The 24,809-nt window shown below is 33.1% G+C and overlaps 2 protein-coding genes across 2 annotated transcripts; both read right to left on the bottom strand.

The window, feature by feature from the left end:
• Nucleotides 1–569: 569 nt before the first annotated feature.
• LOC117907414 lies at nt 570–11,584 on the bottom strand. The gene is made up of 2 exons (XM_034820951.1): nt 11,432–11,584; nt 570–1,072 (listed from the first exon to the last, which is right to left on the bottom strand). Exons 1-2 carry the CDS (start codon nt 11,502–11,504, stop codon nt 843–845), a joined length of 303 nt encoding a protein of 100 aa, XP_034676842.1. The 5' UTR covers nt 11,505–11,584; the 3' UTR covers nt 570–842.
• Nucleotides 11,585–22,055: 10,471 nt separating this feature from the next.
• Nucleotides 22,056–24,533, bottom strand: LOC117907482 (coatomer subunit beta'-2-like). Its single transcript, XM_034821031.1, has 10 exons — nt 24,471–24,533; nt 24,324–24,344; nt 24,144–24,205; nt 23,988–24,042; nt 23,672–23,708; nt 23,260–23,585; nt 23,047–23,178; nt 22,808–22,956; nt 22,624–22,692; nt 22,056–22,487 (listed from the first exon to the last, which is right to left on the bottom strand). The coding sequence occupies exons 1-10, from the start codon at nt 24,471–24,473 to the stop codon at nt 22,379–22,381; spliced, it is 963 nt and encodes a 320-aa protein (XP_034676922.1). The 5' UTR covers nt 24,474–24,533; the 3' UTR covers nt 22,056–22,378.
• Between the last annotated feature and the right edge of the window lie 276 nt (nt 24,534–24,809).

Below are 24,809 nucleotides of genomic sequence, written 5' to 3'. Positions count from 1 at the left end.
CGGATCCTCTACTACACATAATTTTCCAATATTGAAACTTCATTCCGAAGGCAAATTGACTGCTTTGTGCACATGTACCTTCATCAGAACGTCTTGCCTGTTTTGATCGCCTGTGACCCGAGTCTTCTGGGCCTAAATGCTGATATGTTTAGGCCTACATGTATCATCGTCTAAGAACTTCAACATTTTTTTACTTTTTTAAAAAAATAATAATAATAATATAAAAACAAAAATAAAATAAAATAAAATACTACTGACCATAAAAACTCTATCACAAATTATGTAGGATGTTATTTCATGTTGACTGAAAATATTAGAATGCATCATCTTTTAAAAATTACAATTTGACTTCAATTTCAACTTTCAACTAAAAGTAAAGTGACAAATAAAAAATAAAACGTTGCAATTCTTTTCTGATGAGAAGCCTTCACTGCTACTAGTGGCTTGTTGACCATTCACTCCAATCAAGCATTGATGATATTAGAATATCTCTTGCAAAGTACTTGCTCCATATATGAACATGAAGAAAGAAAGAAAAAAAAAGTAAAGAAAGAAAAAGACAACAAACAAGCAAACAAAATTCATGCCTCAATTCCTTTGAACCACTATATGTGTGAAACAATAGCTATGAAACCACCATTGGATCCAAGTTAGAGCATCACTAAGAAATCTTATGATCTTATTACTGAATGCAGTACCCAAAATATTTATGAATTTAAGCAAGGGAAAGCAACCACAAAAGAAGCAAAAACGCTGCAAAGGATTGATGATTTGAACAGATCAATAGTGCCTACTAACCAAGGCACCCAAAGTCGTTGCTCTTATTGCAGCCACATATTAGCTTAGGCTGATGCAGTCTTCCTCTGCTGGTAAGCAACAGCAAAAATAGGCACTCCAACACCTGTGCATACGACACCTAAGACAGCAAGTGGCACCTGCACCTTCTGATATTTCATCCTGTCCAAGTTGTACATGTGCTTGGCATGGAGATAGAATGGTTCATCATGCCCATGCCCATGTCCATGGCCTTCCCCCATCCTCTTTACCCCAGTTGAGTGGAATCCTCTGTTCACTGCCAAAACACGATCAAAATTCCCACTTCCAGTTACTTTACACTTTCTAAAATACCATTCCAGTTACTTCACACTTTCTAAAATACCATAATCAATGAACAACCGCATCCAACCTACCACTTGTTTTACAAGCAAACCATTAGCTACAAGCCACTTTCCGCCCTTCTAAAATGAATTTGGAAGCAACTTCAACCAACACTGACTTTTTAAGGCCATAAAAAAGAAGGCTTGAGGTTGAAAAAAACTTTAATTTTCCTTCTGAAAATTTTGAAATTAACAATTAAAGCATCCCACATTAATTTCAGATTTCTTGTTAATTAACAAGGAAATGTGATATTGACCAAAATATGCCTGACTCTTAATTACATGAATTACCAACAAAGAAAATAGAAAAACGGCAAGGCAAATAAAAATTACTCTTTCACAACAAAATCACTTCTACTTCCATATAAGCTATATATAGAAGGTCAAAATTAATTAGTTCATTGAATAAGTTACGACATGGTACCCACCTTGTTGCCTAAAACAACTCTAGCAATTTTATAGAAAGCTACATTAAGAGCTGCTTATATTTACCAAGAATGATTTTACACTGATTACAGGTCCTGACATTAATCTAAGAATGCTTCTGCCAGCACTAAGTTCATAATGATTTTACACTGATTACAGGTCCTACTTCATACTAGTAATACATCTACAGGTTAAGTGGATGTCAAAGGCTGAAAGTACTTCATAATGATTGACAAGAGACCTCGGCTTCTGGATAAAGAGATCAAGGTTTCAGGCATATTTAAATTCTTTAGCAAGGTTTCAGCCATATTTAAATTCTTTACCAAGGTTCAAACTATCAGTAATAGGAATCAAATATCTAGTACATTTCTCAGTTAAAAACTACAACTTAGAAAGGTTTATACAAATATACTAACTAAAGCTAGTTGCACTCAAAATTTAACATATACATTCTGATTTTCTATCGATAAAGAAGATGGAATCATTCAAACAAGGATTCTATTGATGAAGATGGAATTCATTCAAACAAGCATTCATGGTTGATAATGAAAATGGAATTCCATTGAAACAGGATTTATGGAAGGGTAGGATCTGACTTCGGGAACATTAAAAAATAAATAAATAATAAAAAACAAACAATTAAAAAAAGTAAAAATAAATAAAAACGACCACCCCTCAAAGGGTAACCTTTCAAGTGAAGCTTATATATACATGTATGTATATTTTTAATTTTCTTTTCAAAGGATTTCAAGTGAAGCTTAAATGAATAAGAGTAAGACACAAAAACCAAGATATTTTAATATTAGGAAATATGGGGATATTATAATGCATCAAATTCACAATTACAAAAAGCTAAATTCACCATCATTTTATCTTGTGTCTATTCTCATCCACACTCAAAACACTTTTTCTAATAAAGGAATACTTTTGGAAAAATTGTGTTTTTCGTGTAAGCTTTTGAAAAAATGAAATGGAAAAGAAAAAACCTCTAGGAATAACTAAAATTCCATGCATTCTCAGATCAAAGGTAGCATTTATATCATAAAAATGTAGTACCAAAATAATACCTTTAAACTAAAAGGGCATACAATAATAAGTATTTTAGGAATTAAATGAGCAAGTGAAAATACACTTTTTCCTACAATTTTTGCGATCCACACAAAGGTCTATAGTTGAACCAAGCATCCAAGCGAATGATCTTAGCACTCCCCAAGAAGTCATCTTCAGATTGTGTACAATTTTTAAATTCCCAAATTTTAAGATGTTCATTGCAGCAGACAAAAAATGCTATATATTCATGTACAACAAAAGAAAATGGAATAATATCAATTTATTGAATAGAAATCTGCCACAAAGGTCACAAGAAAAACATGGAGGCTATACCACAAAGCCAATAGGGTTTTCCCATACCCAATTTGGCATATAGCTGCACGTGCCACATACATTGCCAATCCCAAAAACAATCATGATGGTAAAGCCTATAGCAATAAGGGCCATGTGACATCGGTTCATATACTTTAAGGCATTGATGATCAAAATGACGTTCAGCTATATAAACAATTGGATATATTAAAAGGCAATAGAGGCTTTAAAGGTACCATAGAAATAATAAAAAGATACTTCTCTTTACTTATAAAAAAAAAAATAGAAATAATAAAAAGATACATGTCTCTGTTTGTAATCCCTAAAAAGGTTGGATTGAGATTAGAGAAGATTCAAAGGGACTTTCTTTGGGGCTTTGGAGAAAAAGCCTTATTTGATAGTTAGTCGATTGTTTGCATAGACATGGGAAAGGGAAGTTGGGGGTTAAAAGTCTTTCTCTCCTAAATCAGGCCCTTCTTGGTAAGTGGTGCTGGAAATATGTTTCTGATAGGAAAGTTTCTTGGAAGCAAATTATAAGGTGAAGTATGGGAAGGAAGGAGTAGATTGGCACCCTAGGGAAGTTAGGGATGGATATGGGGTTGGTGTTTGGAAAACTATCAAGAAGGGGTGGGATCTCTTTTTCAATGGAACCACCTTTGAAGTGGGTAATGGAAGAAGACAAAAGTTCTAGATAGACAAATGGTGTGGAGAGGAACCCTTGTGTATGTCATTTCCTTCTTTGTATGCTTTGGCTTTATCAAAGGAGGTTTGGGTGGCAAATTTATAGGATAAAATAGGGGGAATGGGACATTGGACCCCACGCTTCACTAGGAACCTTAATGATTGGGAGTTGGACATCGTTGAGACTTTTTTCTACATGTTGAGAGGCAAATTCGTTAGGAGGGGTAAAAATGATAAGGTGGTTTGGAAAGACGATAAGAAAGGATTGTTTTTGGTCAAATCTTTTTATGCGGTTTTGGAAGTAGGAAGGGTGGTCCACTTTCCAAAGAACATTATCTTGAATTCATGGGTCCCATCCAAAAGTGAGTTTTATCGCATGGAAAGCTAATTGGGGAAGAGTTCTTACTTTAGATAATCTTCAAAAGAGAGGGTGACCATTGGTGATGGAGACAAGTGGGCTCCAAAGCCCAAACTTTAATTTGGCACTCTCTGAATGATAATGGGCTTAGTTGGGATCTTATATAATTCAATACGGGTTCAGCCTAAAAAGTACTTTCCAAAAATCAAATTATGGGCCTCATCAATTGTTATAAGTTACCATTTTCAGTCATTATTATCGTCATTTTCCAATAGTCTTTAATGTGGTCTAGTAGTCAATCCAAGTTTTTTTATTTTCAAGTTGCATTATTAATATGTGACTACTTCCAAGGAGTTATAAGTCCTTAGAGAGTTTTATATGGTAGTTGATTAGTCTTTTGAGAGGAATCAATGAATGAATGAATTTCTAGCAACCACTATCTTCTTTGTGTGATACAAAGAGAACTTAAGTGTGAAGCCTAAAGGTTTCTAGGAGTGATTCCTAGGGTACTTTCAATTATACACTACTGTCCTTGCATTTTACTTTTTGCACTACATCAATTTTGGTATCAAAGCGAGGGTGATATCATGGCTACATGATCTGGAAGGAGTTTTGGAGGAAGACTAACTGATAACCAGCATGATGAGATGCTGATTCAGATGGTGGATCAGCTTGAACCACATTCAACCAAGTAACATCAAGACATGCATATCTCAAGCTAACAACTAGGAAAATGCAAAGGAGCAAGAGGCAATTCAAACACCACAATACCCTATGTCTGAATGGGCTAGAGGATTGCTTGAAAGAAGACATGAAGTGTATGACATCACTGGAGATATCACAAAGAAAGTGAGAACGAGTTCCTGATTTTGAAGGAAAGGTGGATGCTACTCAATTTGCTAATTGGCTGGTTGCAATTGAAGAGTACTTCGATTGGTATAACATGATGGATGATCAAAAAGTGAGATTTGCTAAAATGAAATTGGTGGGCTTAGCAAAAGTTTGGTGGACAAAAATTGAAGCACACATTAGAAGGATGGGGCTACCACCAGTCAGCCCATGGCAAGAGATGGAAATGAAGGCTAAGCTTCGGGAGAAATACATGCCTACAAATTACCATGATAAGCTATGTGAACAGCTCATTAATTTGAGGCAGAAGTTTGATGAGTTATAAAAACAAGGAGTCATAGTAGAAGACCCTCAACAAACACTTACAAGATTCAAAGCTCAATTAAAACCTGAAATCAATCGGGAGTTGCTGCATTAGCCATTATACAGCTTGGAACATGCCTTTCAAGTTGCATTTTTAACAGGAAGCCAGGAGCTACGACCATGGAATCTGTCCATAAGAAGCTCCATGGCATAAGTCGTAGTATGAAGCCAGGCTCATCTCATCCATTTAATCCACCTACAGGGTTTAAGCCATTTTCTTCTCAAGTGGTTGATCCTAAAGGTAAGGTATCAAATGTTTCAAGTTTCAACAACCTGACCACATGGCATACAATTGTTCAAAGAAGAACTTGCATATTGGGCTAGAACATGAAGAACCAGAACCACAGAAGGATGAGCAAAATGAAAACTCATTTGACTATGGAGTCTATGATCCTGCTGACTAGGATGAAGAAATGGACATTTCACCATCTTCTGTTGTGAGACGTATTCTTAGAGCCCCAAAAGTTGAGGAAGAAGATTGGCACCGAACCCTCTATTTTTCAAATGTTAGTCAGATGCGAGAATCAAGTTCAGAAACTCATCGTTAACAGTGGCAGTTGTATGAATGTTGTTTCAGCCTCCACAGTTGAGCGTCTTAGGCTTCCATTTGAGCCACACCCACAACCATACAAGGTAGCATGGATAAATAACATGTCTATTCCAGTAAATCAGCATTGTCTTGTTTCTATTTCTTGAGGTGTTTATAGTGATTCTATTTGGTGTGATGTGATCCCTATGAAAGTAGCACATATCATTCTTGGTCATCCTAGGCTTTATGATCAGGATGTGCATCATCGTGGAAAAGAGAACACATATAGCTTCATGTTTAAGAACCCAAAGGTTGTGTTGAAACCAATGACTGCTGCTGAAATGGGAAAATATTGAATTCAAAAGTCAACAAAAGCTGCTAAAGGCATGAAGAGTTCTCTTCATATTCTCACTAAGAATAAGTTTTTTTTTTGATAAGTATATTCTCACTAAGAATAAGTTTCAGCATGAAAGCAAGGAAAATGGGGTTACATATGTTGTAATAATGAAAGAAGTTGGCATGAAAGATGCTGGCAGCATTTCTTCTATAGCTAAGAAGGTTGTTGAACTACTCAACGACTTCTCTGATATAGCTCCAGCAAATCTGCCTAGTGAACTTCCCCCACTCTACAACATTCAGCATTCTATAGACTTTATGTCGGGATCTCAATTGCCTAATCCTCCAATCTATTGTATGAATCTAATTGAATGTGCAGAGGTTAAAAGACAAAGGGAGTTGCTATCCAAGGGATTTATTCATGAAAGTTTAAGTCCTTATGTTGTCCCCGCCTTACTAACCCTTAAAAAAGATGGTAGGTGACGCATGTGTGTAGACAATCGTGCAATCAACAAGATACCTATCAAATATTGGTTTCCCATTCCTCGGCTTGATGATATGTTCGATATGATGGCTGGTTCTTGCATCTTTTCAAAGATAGATCTGAAGAGTGGGTATCATCAAATACGGTTAAGGCCCAGAGATGAGTGGAAGACTGCTTTTAAAACAAATGATGGTCTCTACGAGTTGCTGATAATGCCTTTTGGCCTATCCAATGCTCCTAGCACATTCATGTGCTTCATGAATCACGTAGTTCAACCATTTATTGGCAAGTTTCTAGTCATTTACTTTGATGATATTTTAATCTACAACAAGACCAAGGAATATCATGTGTCCCACTCGCGACAAGTTATGACAATCCTTCGACAAGAGAAACTCTAAATAAATTTGCAAAAATGTTCCTTCATGACCTCAACTACTGTGTTCCTACATTTTGTTGTTTCAACCAAAGGGTTAGAAGTAGACCCTGATAAGGTAATAGTCATCCTAGAATGGCTAGTTCCTAGCACATTGCAGGAGCTATGAAGTTTTCATGGGTTGTCCACAATTTATCAGCACTTCATCAAAAGTTTCAGAACTATTATAGCTCCTATCACTGATTGTATGAAGAAAAAAAAAACAGTTTGTTTGAAGGCAACAACAACAGCTTTTGAAGAAATAAAGAAAAGGCTAACTGAAGCACCTGTTCTACAACTTCCCAATTTTTCAGAAGTATTTTAAGTAGCTTGCTATGTATCGAATGTGGGAATTGGAAGTGTGCTCAATCAGGAAGAACATCCTATTGCATTTTTCAATGAAAAACTAAATGAACAAAAGCAAAAATATTCAATATATGACAAATAATTCTATGTTGTGGTTGCTTTGTGTTATTGGTGTCATTATCTCCTTCCAAAGGAGTTTGTTTTATATTCTGATCATGAAGCTCTCAAGTATGTCAACTCTCAAAAGAAGCTTAACCATCATCATGGGAAATGGGTCTCCTTCTTACAAGAATACACCTTTATTATTCGGCATAAATATGGTGTTGAGAACCAAGGCAACTGATTCTCTTAGTCGAGTAGTGTATATTCTTTTTCTATGGCTATACAGGTTGTGGGATTTGATTTGTTGAAGCGGGATTATAATTCTTGCAAGGATTTCAACATTCTATATGATGCCTTAGTGGCAGGGAACTTGGGAGCATATCCAAATTTTTTGCTACATGATGGATACCTCTTCAAAGGGACTCACCTTTGCTTACCCAATACATCACTTCGAGAGCAAGTGATATGAGAATTGCATTCTGGAGGAGCAAATGGTCATTTTAGAAGAAATAAGACGATTGCAAGGATACAAGATCTCTTTTATTAGCCAAGTTTAAAAAGGGATGTGGCTAAGAATGTTTCTAAATGTCGCATATGCCAACTATCAAAGGGAAGGAAGAAAAATACTAGACTGTACATGCCACCTCCAGTGCCACATGAGCCATGGCAAGACCTAAGCATGGATTTTGTCTTTGGTTTGCCAAAAACTTTCAGGGGACATGACTCCATATTTGTCGTGATAGATCGTTTCTCTAAAATGATGCACTTTATCTCATGTTCAAAGACTTTAGATGTTGTCCATGTTGCTAAACTATTCTTCAAAGAAATTGTCCAACTTCTTGGTTTGCCCAAGACTATTGTTTTTTATCAGAATGAAAAGTTTATGGGTCACTTTTTGAGAAGCTTATGGAAGATGTTGAACACAAAGCTGAAATTTTCTTTGGCTTTTCACCCTCAAACTAACAACCATACAGAAGTCGTTAACCAAAGTTTAGGTGATCTACTTCTCTGCCTAGTTGGAGAACACATCACTAATTGGGATCAGATTCTTCCTATGGCTGATTTTGCATACAACAGTTTGGTAAATAGGTCTACAAGTTACCTATCAAAAAAAATAAAAAATAGGTCTACAGGTTACAGCCCCTTTGAGATCATGACTGGCTTGCTTCCTAATAAGCCTATTGATTTAGTTCCATTACCAATGGAAGCATGACCAAGTGTTGGAGCTGATGCTTTTAGTAAGCATATACACAATTTACATGACGATGTTCAAAGCAAGATTGCTCTCTGTAATGAGAATTATAAGGCACATGCTGATTTGAAAAGAAAGTTTGTTGATTTTAAGGAAGGAGATATGATTATGGTAAGGATAAGGCTTGAATGATATCCTAAAGATACATACAAGAAACTTCACTCAAAGAATGTTGGTCCATACAAAGTGCTCAAGAAAATTAACTCAAATGCTTATGTTCTTGATTTGCCTGAAAATATGGGCATTAGTAACATCTTCAACATCAAGGACCTCACCCCATGTTCTAATCCTAAAGATGCTACAACTAATGGTGGCCCAAATGCTCGCTTACCACCAACTCCTCGTTTAAAGGAGGAAATTGAAGATGTTGTTGATCACCAAATTGTTTCAACTAGAGAGGGCTATCAAAAGTATCTTGTCAAATGGAGAGGGAGACTACTTTCAAATTGTACATAGATCACAAATGGGGAATTTCAATACTCAAATCAAGACCTTTATGAGAGATTTCATGTCTTTAACTTGTCAAGGTCAAGTTTTCCTAAGTCGGGGGGAGTTGATGGAGACAAGCAGCAGCCACCTTTAAAAGTTTATCAAAGGCACAAAGGAGTGGACTCCAAAGCCGAAACATTAATTCAGCACTCTTTGAATGATAATGGGCTTAGTTAGAATCTTATATGATTCAATATGGGTTCAACCTAGAAAGTACTTTCTAGAAATCAAATTATGGGCCTAGTCAATGGTTATAAGTTACCATTTTCCTTTCATTTTGTAAATTTGGTTTTTTATGGTGCTGGCTGGTGATAGTTGTATACTTTTTGTATACCTTGGGCTACTATTCTAACAATCCTTTTAAATATATTTTCCTCTTCATCTATCAAAAAAAAAAAGTTACCATTTTCAATCATTATTATTGTCATTTTCCAATGGTCTTTAATGTGGTTTAGTAGTCAATCCAAGTTTTGTCATTTTCAAGTTGCATTATTATTATGTGACTAGTTCCAAGGAGTTATAAGTCCCTAGAAAGTTTTATATAGTAGTTGATTAGTCTTCTGAGAGAAATCAATGAATGAATGAATTTCCAACAACCACTATTTTATTTGTGAAATACAAAGAAAACTTGGGTGTGAAGCCTAAGGGTTTCTAGGAGCAATTCCTACGGTACTTTGGATTATACACTACTCTCCCTGCATTTTACTTTTTGTACTGCATCAATTGGTGAATGGATGTTATCTATGCAAATAGGAGGGGGAGTCTATTGATCATTTATTTCTTCATTGCTATAAAGCAAGGACTTTATGGCACCTATTGTTCTCCTTATTCAAGGTGGATTGGGTGATCCCTACTTCGGTGAAAGTTTTTTTGCTCTTAAGTTGGCAAGGCTCCTTTGTAGAGAAGAAAAGAAAAAGGGTGTTGAACACTACTCCTCTTTGCATTTTTTGGACAATTTGGAGGGAACGGAATCAAAGAGCCTTTGAAGATAAGGAATAGAATGACCAATTGGTAAAACTCTCAGTCCTTTGTAATCTATTGTCTTGGGTTAGGATGTACTTAAGGGAAAGCTCAATGTCCTTGTTTGATTTTGTAAAGTAGATAGGGTCTTGTTGAGTGTCAGTTTGTTTTTGGTGCTCTTCTTTTAGGGCTTGCTTTAGGTGCTCCTTGTTTACATCCTGTGCACTTTGGCGTACTTTGTTCTTTCTATAATTTATAAATATATTCCCTTACCTATCAAAAAAAAATATATGTATACAACACAAGATATGTTTGAGAATATTTTGGCCCATAACTACCAGTCTTGACATGTAAGATCCCATGACTAAGGGCCTTCAAAATGTCAAGACTATGGAAATACACACAGCCATATATGCAAAAGTCCATTCCACTCTCCATGCATCAATGATACCATGCTATTCTATCACATGTATAATAAATTACAAACAGGGAATTCAGCCATATTCAAGACATACCCAGCTTCACAAACTCAACAATAAAATGATCATAGCCAATACTTTGTTTTCCCAATAAATTAATTCCATTCCAACCAACACATCCACACCAGCTTTAGTGAAAACTATCCAGGAAAATCTCCATCAGAATGAACAATGAATCCTAATTTAATTTCCAAAATACAAGAACCTTCATTTAATCACCAGAGCAGCAAACTACACATCTGTGAGATTACCTTACACGAGTTCCAGACCTAAAATTTGTTAGGTTAAGCATTGTTTTACAACTGCTGCTTGCACTTCTTTTCAATAGCATATTCATTGTGATTGGTTTATATAGTTCCATCATGGTGATAAGAACCACAAGTATCCAGAATTTTCCCAAAATCACAACAACTATAATACCGATAGTTATATCTCAAAAAGAAAAAGAAAAGAATTAGGTAAGAATTTAACAGTGAAAATGAAGCAGTAGCCCTAAGAAACCAGAGGAAAACAAAAATAAAAACACAATTTCTGAATCTCAACATTTTCAACAATTTATATTCGCCCCATTCTCCCGCAGACTCTTGGCAACGAAACTGAAAAAATAAAAACAAAAACAAAACGAAAACCTATTTGGAACGGAAAGATCGATGATCGGATGTCAAAAAATAATCAGAAATTCAGTTAAGACAGAACACTAAAGATTCAGCAAATCCAAGCGTGACCGCTAGAGAAACAAAGAAAAACAATGCAATACAAAATCTCGGAATCACATTTTTCTTTCCAGAAGTCTAAAACTTTACTATTTTGCACCAGTTTCTCGGGAACCAAACATAGCAAACAAAATCGAAAGGAAAAAAACCTAGAATGAAATGGAGAGAAGGACCTGATTTGGATACGAGTTGTTGAGAAGATTTGAAGAGCTGAGAAGCAGATCTCAATCCACTGTTCAAAGCCATGGCGATTCTCCACAGAAATGCGAGATGTGAAAACCACAAAATCTATTCTCGTTCTCTCCCTTGCCCTTTCACCTTTTGCAACTGCTGCTTTTTTTTAAGGCAAATTCAACGGCTCCTGTGCGTTTATGCGATCTCATTCTTCTCACGATTCCTACACGTGTCCACAGGCAGCTATGTGGTTGACCTCGGGCGGGCTAGGTTCAGAGAGGATTGGGCCGGGCCAGTGGTGTATGGGCTTGAGTCCACTTTGGCATCAGTTACATAGGGGGTGTTTGGTTTTTGTTATATTAAACTAAGAAATGAAGCAGTCCATGTACATTCTTTGACCATCAAATATTTGAAAATCGCTATCATTATCATTATCATTTAGAGTCATTCTAATTATATTTGTGGTTTTTAATCAATGTTTTTAAAATTGGATTGGTTACTAAATCAAAAAGTTATCGGATTATGATTTAATGATCCAATTGATAGTTGAATCGCGATTCAATTCGAGATATTATAAATATATAATTTATATATTATTAAATTTTAAAATAATTATAAAAAAGTTTAAAATATATAAAAACTTATAAATCAATATTGTTTATTTTTTATCATTGATATTATCAAATTAAATCATACATACACATAAATGTATTAATTTTATTAAATAATATATATATATATATATATATATATATATATATATATATATATATATATAATTATTTAATAATAACAATCTCTACCAATGTTTTTAGAACTAGACCGGTCATTGAACTGAAAAAGTTATTGGGTCACGGTTCACTAGTCGGACCGATGGTCAAACCGGTGATGTTATATATATATATATATAATTTTATATTTTATTAAAAATTAATAAATTCTATGTAAATTTTAACAGTATCTACTTTGTTTGTTGAATTTTTTCACAAAAAAATTTACTTGTAAAAGTTATCAATCATCGTATATGATATCTATAACACAATATAAGATGTTATACATTCATAATGTCAATAAACCCAATATTTATCAAATAATCAAACCATTGTTATACAACACTTAAATAGTTACTCAAAATATAACATGTCAATGTTTGAATATTTATGAAGATTTTTGCATACTAATAAATATAAAATTCATATCTTCATTCATTTTGGAATTTGGAATATGGAGATTGAAAATGAGCATTTGGAAAACCAAAGTTCTCCACATCAAGCCCTTATATAGCCATGCCACTACCATCCTCACCATCTACAAAAATATTAAATATATATCAACAAGAAATCATTTTTGAAAAAAAATATATAATTATTGAACTTTTATAAGTTTAAATATTCTACTAGCCAATATGAGAACTTGAACCTTCCACTTCATTTATTGGAATTGACCCTTCTTCATATAGAAGATTTTCCAATTCTTCAACATCTAGCTCTATTGGCTGATCCTCATCAACTTTTCAAAAATCGATCTCATCAATGCATGCATAGTCAATGGGATCATAGATTATTTTCTTGTTATAGAACCTAAAAAAGAAAAGCATATAATTATTCATAATTGTGAATAAAATAATTTAAATTCAAAACAACTAAGAAAGCATTTATACCGATTTTTTAACTGCAAATTGTAATGAACATATACAAGATCATTAAGCTTTTGATGTTCCAATCTATTCCTTCTTTTGGTATGTATACGTTCAAAGACACTCCAATTCCTCTCACATCTAGAAGACGATGCAGTTTGGCTCAATATTTGAATGACCAACTTTTGCAAATGTGGTGCATTGTATCCATGTAGCCTCCACCATTCATCTAGTTACCATTTCACATTAAAAATAAGAAAAAAAAACACATTAGCAAGTTTAAAATATTAAATAGTAAGTAGGTAACTAATGAAAAAGAACTAACACATTAATAAATGAAATAATCTTTTACCAAGTTGAAGTACTTGACGTGAAGAATAAGCAAAGTCTCTTCCAAAACTTCTCAATCGATCACGAAACAACTTCATTTTATTCATTGTACTAAGCTTGCCTTTTAGAACTTTTTGATCAATAACATCCATGACACCTCCAATAACAGTTGGGTTATTACAAAAAATTTTCTGATCATATTGGAAACATGGAATCAACCAATAAGCTGCTGAATGAATGTTTTTCCTTAATTGTTGATCCCAGCATTGCTTTATGATCTTTGTATAAGGCTTGTATAGTTTTTTTGTTGTAGTTAAACAATTTCTTGATGCCCAAATGGACCTTATACATGCCTTCATACACATATCCCATCGAAGGCCTCTCATCACAATCAACAATACACAATAAGCACATTAGTGGAGACATAAGATTCACAACAATCAAACAATCATTTCAAAATCTATTATCCAAGATAATGGAAACTGCAACTTTGCTTTTATTATCCTTTGAATATCTAGAGTCCACAAAGAACTTACTAGTCACCAAAGCTTACAAGTCATGTTTATGATCATGAAGACTCTTGAGTGCAATGAATGTAGTAGCAAAGCGAGTTGCACCAGGTCAGAGAATCTTCCTCCATCCATCTCTTTTTCTCAACCAACTTAACAAAGCAACATAATTATACACAAAAATTGTCACCTTTGATGCACATCTTACAAGTTCAGCAACATGGTCCATCTTACTAATATCCTTAAAGAACAAATTAAGACAATGAGTCGCACAAGGTAACCAATTGATGTGTTTATGCTTCTGAGAAATCAATCTCCCCGCGACCACATAATTTGTTGCATTATCAGTCACTCTATGAACTACATTGAATGGACCCACCCATTCAATCACCTCATAAAATAACAAAAACAAATTAGTTGCATCCTTGAGAATGTCTGAAGCATCAACAAATTTCGTAAATGATATTCCTTCAAGATAATACACAAGGAAGTTGATGAGTGTTCTTTGTCTATTATCTGTCCAACTGTTACCCATTATTGTACACCCAACTTTTGCTCAAATTGCACGATAAGAGTCCACAAGTAATTGAACTTCCTTCTTGGCATCCTTTAAATGATTAACTCGTAGTTGATGGTAATTTGGGCCCTTATATCCAAGACCAATTGTAGATATAGTATCCAACATTGGCTTGAAGTAGAAGGAATTCACAACATTAGTAGGAATGCATGCATCATAAAAGAATCTCCCAACTGTCATATCTGCTCTCCAAATAGCTTATTTCCCATCTAATACACTCCTCATGGAAGGTTGAGCTCCTTGAGTATTTCTTGGTACAAAATATTTATCCACTTGATTTTTTTCTTTTCCACTACTAGGTGCCATAGGACTTTGCATTTCTTGAACCTCTTCTTCACCTTTTGCCATATCCCCTTCAAATTGTGACACATTAGGACCATAAGGATTTCTATATTCATATGCTTCTTGGGTTGCTTTCTTGGAATTCACAAACTCTTGCAAAGAGTTTTTCATTCGAAATCTGACATAAGGAGGAACCGATTTACATGGACCAATATCTCATTTCACTCCAGCAAGATGGTTCATTCTATGAATTCCCCCCACCTTTTGCAATCTTTTTACAATACAAACAAATAAGAGTTTTCCTTTCATTTGCATATCTTTCTTCAGAAACATGCTCCCAGGCAGGGTTAGTCTTACTTTTAGTTGTTTATGAATTGGTAGTTGAATCTTGACCAAAGAATGGAGTCAAGTTTGATTCCATTTTTTATTTCTCTTTCAAATTAGAAACAAAAATCTCACACTAATCTAGAGAATGAAAGTCATCAACAATTTAATTATTTATAATCAAGTCATCAACAATTTATAAAAATCACATATTAATCTAGAGAGTAAAAGTCATCAACAATTGAAAAAATGAGAAATTTACTTTCAAACCAAACATTTATCTAAAATTTATAAATTGTTGTCACCATAATCGGGAAGGGGGGGAAGTGGGACTTTGGAACATTTGAAAATTGAAAATTCATATCTTGCCACCATAGCCCACATGCTCAATCAAATCTCACACTCTCTTTACTTCATCTCGAAAATATTAAAATAGTTTATCAAACAGGGTTGCATACATCATGAGTTTAAAATTTCACTAGATAAAATTTGTTTTTAAACACAAATTTCAAATGAGACCAGTCAAGCAGACTTGAGCCAAAGGAATCATGATTCATGACTAAATATACCAAGTAAGTTTCGATCTCAAGTGTCCAAATCATCTTACAGTTGGATTAAGGTATTAACCAACTGCACCATACCACCTACCATAAGGGATTAAGTAAATAACCAAACTGAGATAAAGCCAATTATAAATGTTGGCCTCAATATCATATAATATATAGTTGGCTGGCTATAAACTTAATGTAATTGGAAAAAATTGAATATTAATTATTAAACCTAAAAAACAAATTTCAAAACATTAAATAATAAATAATTAAATATCATACCTTGATTTGCAAGTTGCAGCTACTGGCCGGACTTGGAGTGGAGGCTTATAGCAGTGGGGTGGAGGAGGGGGGTTACAACCAACCGGAGGGGGTTTACAGCCGGGGTTCCAATGGTAGGGTGTGGCTTGCCGGCATGCAACGACGCGACGGGGAAGAGGCGACTCAGGCGATGATGTTACAGTCGGTGGAGAGAGATTTTGCAATATGAAACAGCCGACGATGGAAGCCTGTTGTGGCATGTTAGGGGCGGGCAGCAACTATGATTTGGAAGGAGGTTTTATATCCTCCAAAATGATGTTGTTTTGATGCTGGAAAAAAAAAATTAATTGAACCGTTCGGTTCGTCCGATTCACTGGTCGGACCACCGGTTTAGCTGACCCGATCTCGATTCAACTTGTTTTTGGTCTAATTAATTGGACCGGACCAGAACCATGACCGACCGATGGTTGGACCAGCCGGTTCGGTCCGGTTTTTAAAACCATGATCTCTACTATTGTTAAAAAAAAAAAAATTGTCAAAAAAAAGTCACATTAAAAAAGATTTATTTCCCTTTATATCAACTCAACATATGCAATGTTAGTTGCAATGAAACCACTTTAGTTACCTTAATATAAAAGTCATGACATTTGAAGCTTTTCTTTTTAGCCAAGCCAACTAGAAAACTAAAACACTCATTTACTGCATGGGGATATGGGTGAAGTGACTTACAGACTCTTGGAGAATGAACACTAGCACAGGGAACCTAATTCAGAAATGCACATGCCTACCTACCTTGGACCTCGCTCCAGTATTGGCTACTTTAACGCACACTATCCCTTTCTTGTTTGTTTGTTTTTGTTTTTGTTTTTGTTTTTTTTTTTTTTTTTTTTTTTCTGTTTTCTTTGTGATCTTACATGTTTTAAATTAAGTCTTCAAAAATCTTTTTCACTGAAATAATCCTTAATTTTTAAACTCCGTCTTTAGATCTCTTCTAGACAATAAAATCCAGATTTTAATAAATTTGCTGCCATTTTTCTTGTAGCATGCATTTTCACTATTTTTTTAAAAAAAAAAAACTATTTTCTTTATTTTCTCGATTTTCAACAAGCATGAATAAACTTCATGATTCTAATAATGGAATTTATAGAATCAACTCATGCAAGATTAACCGGGCTTTGGTGGGGATCCGACATTCTAGATATTTTCTTCAATATCAATTCTAACGAGAAGATTGTTTTATATTTGATTGATTTTAATTCTTCTCTGTGCCATATATGAGGTTGTTTTTTTTTATCTATTGTTGAGCTAACCACGTTTCCCATTTTAGCACTTAGTTCACTGTCCAAGTACGCTCTCCATTATCCATTTTTCAAAATTTTATGAATATCCATGTCATTGTGTATTATGCCCTTGTTTGATGTCATGCTTGATTGCCTTGATATATGTTAATAAAAATGCATATTGTGTCATATTTCTAAACTAATTTTGATGTCTTGTGATAATGCTTAAGAAGTGGTCTACGTACATACCCTAACTCTTTTTTATTACTGTGATTTGATTTCTTATTTGGCATGCAAGTCTTGAAACAACCTTAGCCTATCTAGGTATCCATAATTAACTTATTAATTGCCACATTTCCCTCAACTTAGCCAATAGAGACCTCTTTAAGGCTTAGAAGGGTGTTATCTCTTTGAGGTACCTTCTCAATAACTAACTTGATCCTCAAATCTAGACTCGGGTTTTTCAAAGACATGTTTTTCCAAAACTATGGAGTCACTTCTTTAGGGTTTTCTTTCTTGTTTTATTTTCTCTTTTAAAAATAAAATAAGTGGTGACTCTGAATTTTTCAAAACTAATTTTTCACTATCTAAAAAGCGAATCTTGTCGATGAGTGGTGACACACATGAGAAATGCGGGTCCACGCAAGGGTTGTTGTTCGTTCAACCAAGAAATCACAAGTATGTCTAAAGAGGTTTGACTTGTGGGATATTAGGCTTCTTTGAGGTATAAAAAGGTTTAATATCATTTTTGGACTAAAAATGTTTTAAAATGTTTTTTCAAAAGAAGTAGGAGCCTTTCAAGCAATTGTTCAAGTAGACCGCTCAAGTGGTGTAAGTCCGCTAAAACAGTCATAACAGTTTTGTCGAGTTTAAAACAAATTTTGGAAAAATTTCACTCAAACTCTAATTTGGAAACTTAAGATATCGAAACTTGTTGGGTTTTCACCTATAAATACCTCATTATAACCCCTTAAGGGTTAGAGATCTCAAAGACTAGAGATACATTGTTTAAAGGCCTCTCATTCTTAAGAAAAGAACTCCTTGAGAGAAAGCCTAATGTGTCACATCATTCTCAATCTCTTATTCAAAGATTTGATCTTTGAATCTTGGGTTGAAGATCTTAATCTTTTCAAAGTGGCTGAAGGATTTACCAAGGAGTAACAAGAAGTTGTTGCATTGTGGAGGTGAATCAAATTGTAGGTGCTAGAAAGTAAGTCTTTAGGGTAAAGAGTTAAGGGAAATCGATGTACCTCGATTTCAAAGAGTAAATTTAGATTAGTAGGTCTTAGACCTCATGGTTTTTTATCTCCATAGTTTGTGGGGTTTTTTCATGTAAAAATCTTATATCTTATTGCATATATTTTATTTATACTTATATTCCGTTTGATGGTATTAGTAACCTTTTGATTGATCGGCTAGTTAATTTGTTATTGAGGTTGGTTATCTTTAAAGTTATGGTAGCTATGCATATAACCAATTATTATTTTCCTTAACATTAATTAAATTATTTCATCCTTAACTAATCACAAGATTTTTTAAAAGGTAAAAATCAGTTTTTTATATATGTAAAGATTTTAGGTACTACCCATTTAGTTATTTAGGATACCCCTAATATCTATTAGGTAAAAAGAATTGAGGATAATATATAAATATTTATTAAAAAATTTTAATCACCCATTCACCCCCTCTAGGTTCTCCCTATTAGACTTTCAACTGTTTTTTATAACCCAATAAGATTAATTAAATAATTAGAACCTAATGTGTTAGATTAAATGACCCAAGCTCAAGATGGGATAAAGTCATTTAAGCTCATTAACAAGCCTATATAAACCCCTTAAGGGTTTAGGACTTGCAACTTTTTGATATTTAGTCTTTTGGAGAAAGAACCCTAACTTCCATCCCTAACAAAGAGAATTCCACCATCTTCATGTGCCAAAGTCTAGGAAAGAGCCATAAGATAGAATATCCCAATGTTTTTGAGATCTACAACCATCTTCACCAATTGAAATTGATAACATCCAAATCACATGTATTATTTTCTTAGCACCTAGATCCAAGATTTGTTGTTATTATTAATTTCGTTGCTTAGATGTAGTATCCTTAGGATTATAATAGCATGCACATCAACGATCCAAGAGTTGATATGGATTTTTCTAGGAATTCTAGCATATTTTATCTTACAATTAATATTTTCATGTAACTTTATTTGTCATCAAATTACTAAGTTTTAATAAATTATCTATCAAAATCTTGGGAAAAGTAGGTTCTGATTCAATGATTTAAAAAAATATAGAAAAAGGAACTTAACTTTTATAAATTAGTTTTATATTCGTTTATTTAAAAATATTTTAAAATACACAAACTTTTCCATAAGTAAGATATTTATTTCTTGAAATACCCTCTTACTTGAAAATATTAAATAAAATTATCAAAAAATTAATTTATCATTTTAATTTGATAAAAATATCTTACAAATAAATATATTATAATTTTTTATTATGTTATATTAGATACAAATCATTTTAGAAAAATTCTCTAGGATCCTTAAATGATAAATAAAATCTTTTTAATTTCTTAATTAATAATGATTTTAAATACTGTATTATATAAATATACTCATCTTCTCTTTTTTTTAAAAAAAAAAATTGAAAAAAAAATTATTACTGGACATCAATAAAAATTTTAAAAATTTAGAATACAGTTAAAAGTTAAAACTAAAATACTTAAAAATTAAATACAATTAAAAAAAAAAGAAAAAAGAAATTAAAACCAAAAATCTTTAAATATTTAAAAATAAGATATTGACTTTTATTGTATTTCCAACTCTTTCTTCATATCTATATTTTTTATTAGTATCATTTAACAAAGTGAACATTAATATTTTATTTTTATATTTTTAATTTTAAAGTTTTTAAAATTTTAATTATATTTTTTAATTTCTTATTTTAATCAAGTTAAAAAAAATTATCAATTAGTATTATTATCCTGACAAGTAAAAAGTCATTTCAAGAAGTAAATACATGACTTATGAAATAGTGCATATATTTTAAATAGATGAAAGATAAAATTGATTTATAAAAGTTGAAGTTCATTTTTTTATATGTTTTTTAAATTAGTGAATTAAAACGCACTTTTCCATGAATCTTTCAAAAAATATTAATTCTCGTAAATTGGGATCTTGCACCATAAGGAAAAAAAAAATACTATATTTGTAAGATTTGGAAAATAATAATATTTTTCCTAAAAAGAAAATTTTGATTCTTAAGGATCTCAAAAAACTATTTTGAAAATATATTTAGAATAAAATTCTTCACAATGACTTTTATAAAGGCAAAAATGACTCTTAAACTATTTCATAAAATATTTTCACAATTTTTTTTCCTTATTACATGTACTAACCAATTTAAATAAATGTTTTTACTTGGAAAAAAAATTCATGAGAATTTATTTTTCTAAAGAATGAACAAAAAATTCATTTTTATTTATATGAATCCATATAAAAAAAATTGTCTTTGGAAAGTTAGTGATTTTTGTTAAGGAAAATATTAAGCTACTAAAATGTGGGTCACATTTCTCATCTATGTGTAATGAAATCTAAATCGTTAGATGATGGTGTAAAAAGATGGAACTAAGGACAAAGTTACAAAAGAATGAAACTTAGGTCCAAAGTCATAGGATCCGAATATGCACACAAGACACCAATTGAGTCATGGTGCCTTTTTCAATATCTATTGAAAAAGTCAACTCCTTTTATTAAATTTTTTTTAGCATAATAAAAGAGTTTTCGATTTCAAATTTGTTTTTTTCGTGAATCTTTAACTTCAATTTTAAGAAAGACTATGTTTAAAAAATATCTATCTCTTAAAAAGATTTAACTTTCTCAATTTCCTTTTTTTTTCCTATGAAATTTTTATGAAACATTTTTCTATTTTTTGAAAACTTTAGTTAAAAATATATTTTGGAAAGTCTGAAAGTTTAGTATTTTTTATTTCCTCAAATTTCAACAATCAATCAAGGTTCCATACTAAAACATAAGAGATTTGTGTTTTTTTCCCCCAATATTAAGTGCCTTTAAGCATCAAGCATCAAAGTATAAAGATTATGGAACAATCAAAGAATGAATTAGAAGTAGGATGGTGGGTAACATTCCACTTATCCTTTGTCTGTTGTGTCTTTCGCTTTGCCTCATAGTCATAAATCATGATTATTTTGAAACCACCTTGACTTAATTGACTTAAAGAGTATTTATTTTTTTAGCTTTTTGGTAAAAATAATTTCTTTTTAGACTTTAAGTTATTTTTTTATTTAATTCTAAATAAAATTTTAATATTTAATAGTGTTAAGTATTAGATTGTTTATTTTTGTAGTATTTTATTTCTATTAAGTATTAAAAAGTAAAAAGAAACTAATATATTATTTTTTCTATTTAGAAAAAACCAAATATTTTGACTTTTTCTATTCAGCAAAAAATTTATAATAAGTTATGAAAAAAATAGAAAAATAAACAACCAAATTGCTTTCGGCAAAAAGCCAAAAACCAAACACCCTCGAAATATTTAACTTTTTGTAAATAGAAAAAGTAATAAGTATTAAAGTTCTTTATTTAAAGTAAATAGAAAAATAATCAAATAGAAAAAGTAAAATATTGGTTTTTCTTTATTTTTTAACACTTAATAAAAATAAAATACTACAAAAACAAACAACCTAATAAGTATTAAAGTTTTATTTATCATTAAGTAAAAAAAACAAATACCACCTTAGTCTATTAAAAATCATAAGACACTAAAATTTGGAAGACATTACCAATTCAACCAAGAAATTCCATAATATTACAATGGCTGTAATTTTAGAAATCATCCATCTACTATTATTTTCAAGTCTAATCCACATAGCAATTCCAAGCTGACCTATTGCAACCAATCAAAAGAGCACACAAAATAGAGCATTAGAATGATTCTATAGCTTATTCCTTCGAGTTGCCTTTAAGCACTCCCCCAAAGACATAGGGATCTTGAAAAAGGGAGATATAAATTAGGCTGCAACAAATATTTTCATCAACCATTGACAGAAGCTGCTTTTACTTGAAATTGCTTAATATTATGACTTTATTCTTTCCAGTCTATCTTCCACCCAAAGATAAAGAGTTATTCAATCAGGACACACCATGGTACATAATGGTAATACAATTAGTTGTACAAATCAACATTCCTTCTTCTCTTTCTCCTCAACCCGTATGCCCATGGAACCCCCGCTGTGAGAACTGAGAACTTTTATCATAATGGTTCCTTTGTCATAGCCAATCACAACCCTGTTGAGAGAAGAAATGATAACAGGTGGGAATAGTGAGAAAAACAATTTGTTTCTTTGTATGCTTTTGACCATCTCAACAATCTTCAAACCGATAAGGGAATAATCAAATAAAAGATGAAGAAACTCAATTATACCTGTTTGATTCTTTCATGCACCCAAAAGCCCAAACTCTTTCAAGACCATAGCTCAGGGTGTTCTCAAGCCTGCAGTTTGACAAAGATGGTTAAGAAAAATAAAGAATTTCTATCTATAAGAGAACACCCAAATGCCTGCTAAGTTTCTTACTGATAAGAAAATTTTGAGCCATGAAACTATTACCTATAAGTAGCTCCATCCCATATGTGAACGTTCCCATCCTCAGAACCGGTAAAGATGAGGGGAAGTTCAGGGTGAACACACACTGCAGAAACATTATTTGTGTGGCCTTCCAGTGTTTGTACACAACTTTTTGCTTCATAATCCCACACCTGTTTTCAGCGGATTTATCAACGACTCAACCAATATTTTTATACACATATGATCTACATATAGCTATGAAAAAGTATGGAGTTTCAGACCTTAGCAGTGTGGTCATCCGAACCCGAGATCAGATATGGTTTAGAGCCTCTCCTGAAGTAATCAATACAATTCACTCCTTTTGAATGCCCATCCAGTGTAAAGTCTGGAGCAGGAGAGCTGAGATTCCAAACCTGAAAACAGGCAGTATTGCCTTACTGTGACCAAAAAAGAGTAAAGAAGTAACCGAGCAACAAATGAGAATTAATTCAGACCTTTATGGTGCCATCAAGAGACGCACTTGCGAAAGTGTTTACGTCTTTGGGACTAAATGCCACTTGCATCACATAGTGGGCATGTCCCTGGAACGTTTGAGTGCACTCCCAACCCTTCTCCCAATCCCAAAGCTTTATGAGCATGTCATCAGAAGCTGACAGCACATATGGAAGGGTAGGATGGACTGCAACACTCCTAATGAAATCAGTATGAGCCTCAAATTCTGCAATCTTCTCCATTGTATTGTAGTTGAAGACGCGGATAAACTTGTCATCAGCCCCAGTAACAACCCATTGTTTGCATGCTATAAATTTTGCTGATCGAACTGCAGACATCCATTCAATTGTTAAACAAGGAACTATGCATTCAAGTATCTTCAGGAAAGGCGGAAATATATATCTGCATGTGCACCTGGTGATTCCGCGACCCTGAAAGACTTTACAAGTTCCTGGAATATATAGCACCCAAGTGTAAGCACTAAATGCATGAAAATTTTTCTATCAAAGAAGTAAAAATTCACTACAACTCGCAACTGACCAATCATCTATAATGGGCGCCATTTTTGCACTGAAGCTCAAGATTTCGTATTGAAAATACTTAGTTCTAACTGACTTCTAGGATGGTAAAGACTATTATGATCACAAAGGTGAAAACTGACCAAAACCAAGTGGGTTTTTAGAAATTGAAATAGGCCAATTTTTATGATACAAGATCACAAATTCCATACCTGCGAGTGGTAGTTCCAGATACACACAGTTCCTGAATACAAACTTGCTAGAATCCTGAAGGAAGAAGAATCATGCAATATGATTGAGTAAAACAATTAAAAACTTCCATTGAACACATTGAAAGATTGTGAAATCAAAGCAATTCATAACTATACCATGGTTCCTTAGGATGCAGATCCACAGATTTGACTCTTTCTGATTGTTGAACAAGTTCTTTCTGGCCGAACAAACAGTTAACCCCAGCATTTATAGATTAATTCACAAATTTAAAGAAATGAAAACTGAACCTATGTCTTTAAAAGAATTTGAAGTAAATAAATAAAAATTTGAAATACCTCAATGTCCAATACGGAGGCCTGTGGTACACAAAATATGGAAAGAAAAAAAAGGGAAAAAAAGATTGGTTAATCCAAGCAAGTTCTTGGGTTTTCCTCCATTTTACTCAGACTGATGGAAAAAAATAATAATAATGAGAGACTCACCATTTTTTAGGGTGGAAAGCTGGAAAACTAAAGGGCTCGACGGTATAAGAGAGAAGATTAATTGTAGAGGTTTTGTGGGTTTATGGCATGCATTTCCATTTCTTTAAATACTATGGTATCCTTAGTAGCTAAGAAAATGAACCTGTCTCAATCTATGAATCCATATCCACTTGATACTCTTCTCTTAGTTCTCTATGGTGTCACCCAAGAGCCTCAGTCCGTCCATTACTCTGAGATGGAGGAGCTGAGGGTGGAGATGAAGTTTCAATTGTGTTGTGGTTTGACCCATGTGAGAAGAGTAAAAGGAGGAGGGACTGCTCCAGGAAGGTAAGAAAAGTC

The sequence above is a fragment of the Vitis riparia genome, chromosome 18 (genome assembly GCF_004353265.1).
Source record: "Vitis riparia cultivar Riparia Gloire de Montpellier isolate 1030 chromosome 18, EGFV_Vit.rip_1.0, whole genome shotgun sequence".
Taxonomy (NCBI): Eukaryota; Viridiplantae; Streptophyta; class Magnoliopsida; order Vitales; family Vitaceae; genus Vitis; species Vitis riparia.
Note: the sequence above shows the minus strand (reverse complement) of the source record. Positions and strands in the feature narration are given on the sequence as shown.